The sequence below is a fragment of the Echinococcus granulosus genome (assembly GCF_000524195.1).
Source record: "Echinococcus granulosus chromosome Unknown EG_S00642, whole genome shotgun sequence".
NCBI classification, from domain to species: domain Eukaryota; kingdom Metazoa; phylum Platyhelminthes; class Cestoda; order Cyclophyllidea; family Taeniidae; genus Echinococcus; species Echinococcus granulosus.
Window position 1 is genome coordinate 1 of NW_020171019.1, and position 1488 is coordinate 1488.

The 1488-nt window shown below is 41.1% G+C and overlaps 1 protein-coding gene across 1 annotated transcript; it reads right to left on the minus strand. All coding sequences in view use genetic code 11, as the record gives it.

The window, feature by feature from the left end:
* Positions 1-7: 7 nt before the first annotated feature.
* Positions 8-1380, minus strand: EGR_11254 (hypothetical protein; the record flags this gene model as incomplete). The annotated part of the gene is made up of 2 exons (XM_024500498.1): positions 8-56; positions 122-1380. The coding sequence occupies 2 exons, from the start codon at positions 1378-1380 to the stop codon at positions 8-10; spliced, it is 1308 nt and encodes a 435-aa protein (XP_024345088.1).
* Positions 1381-1488: the final 108 nt, after the last annotated feature.

A 1488-nucleotide genomic window follows, 5' to 3' on the forward strand; every position in this document is an offset into this window, starting at 1 on the left:
TGACGACTTAGAAATTTGTGTAAGAACAAGAGAGCTTGAGATAGGTGGATGCAACGCTTTGATAATGACACTCGTTGAACTCGTTGGAATGTGCCTTTTCGGTCTTAATAAGGCTTCGTACATGTCCAAGTCTACTCCACCGTCGGTTTCCTCTGATAAGTCACTGTCTGCCACACACTTAACTTCTATGGCAGTCATCATTGCCGCATATCTCATTTTTGTGTTAATCGTTTGAACACCTTTTGTGGACTGTTCTAATAGTATTTCACTTGTTAATATGGAAGACCTCAAATTTTCCTTTTCATTCTTTGCATCTTTTATTACTTGGTACTCTTCGCGACAAACGGGCGCCGCCGTTTGCTGTCCAGTTGTCACTACTCTTTTTGGAACCGCCCAAATGTAATATTCTGGATCCTCCTTCAACGGTTTTGCTAAAATACCGACGCTAATATGCGTTTGCGTTGTAATTGTGCTTTCACTTTCATGAAAGCCGTCATTACATCTAGAATCCATCGTTCCGATATGTCTACTGCATTTCTGCTGGTCAAATAACTCTCGCGGTGCCGCAAAGACGCGTGCAGTACAGCTTTCTTCAATAGCGGCTTCAAGCGTTTCACAAATTTTATCTTGAATAGATTCTTTAATATTCTTTTTAACTGCCGACAAAGAGTCATCCCCCGAATCTAAGTGTATCAGGGATCCGTAAAAATCGCCAGCCTGCACACCACTGCTTTGCGTTTCAACAGAATCCGTTTGAGTGATCTGAGAATAATGTGTTACAGGGCTTACGAAAATGTCAGCAAAAGAATGAGAACTCCGATCTGTCAAAATGTAGCACAAAACTCCTGTATGCCTTGGAGACTCAGTCAAATCTTCTGTCTTCAAAGGCTTTACCAAAGAACTCCGTAGAAAATAAGATCGTAACTGCACTTGAAAGCCAGACATTTTTACGTCTGTTCCAGTAAAAGGAATAAAATCAGGTTCGCGATCAGATTTTGAAATGCCCTCATCAACAGATTTTAAATAACTTTCAAATGAAGTGCAGGTAAAATCTCCTAAAACAAAAGGCTCAGGCTGATCACCATCATCATGAACAAACGACGCAGTAGAAGTTCCCCTTGAAAGAAGAAAAGGCCATAATTTATCAGCTTGATCAGGAGGCACAACAGAAAAATCCAACAGGGAATCAATGACAGTCGTGGAAACGCTAGGATGAGAGACATTATCAGATGACAAAAATGAAAGAGAGGCAGACGATGCGGTAGGAAGAGACGCCAATGCAAATGCTTCCCACAAAACGGCATCAACAATTAGATTCGCAAAATCATTCAAACAATCAATCAACAAAATTGATGAATGAGGAGCTGCCTGGCATGGCATATGCTTGGAAATATAGAAAGTAGGCGATTCAGAAGAAAAATGTTGAACAAAAGACGAGGCCAAAATGGCTGTATCTTTGACCATGCAAGCAGTACCGGTAATGAGGGG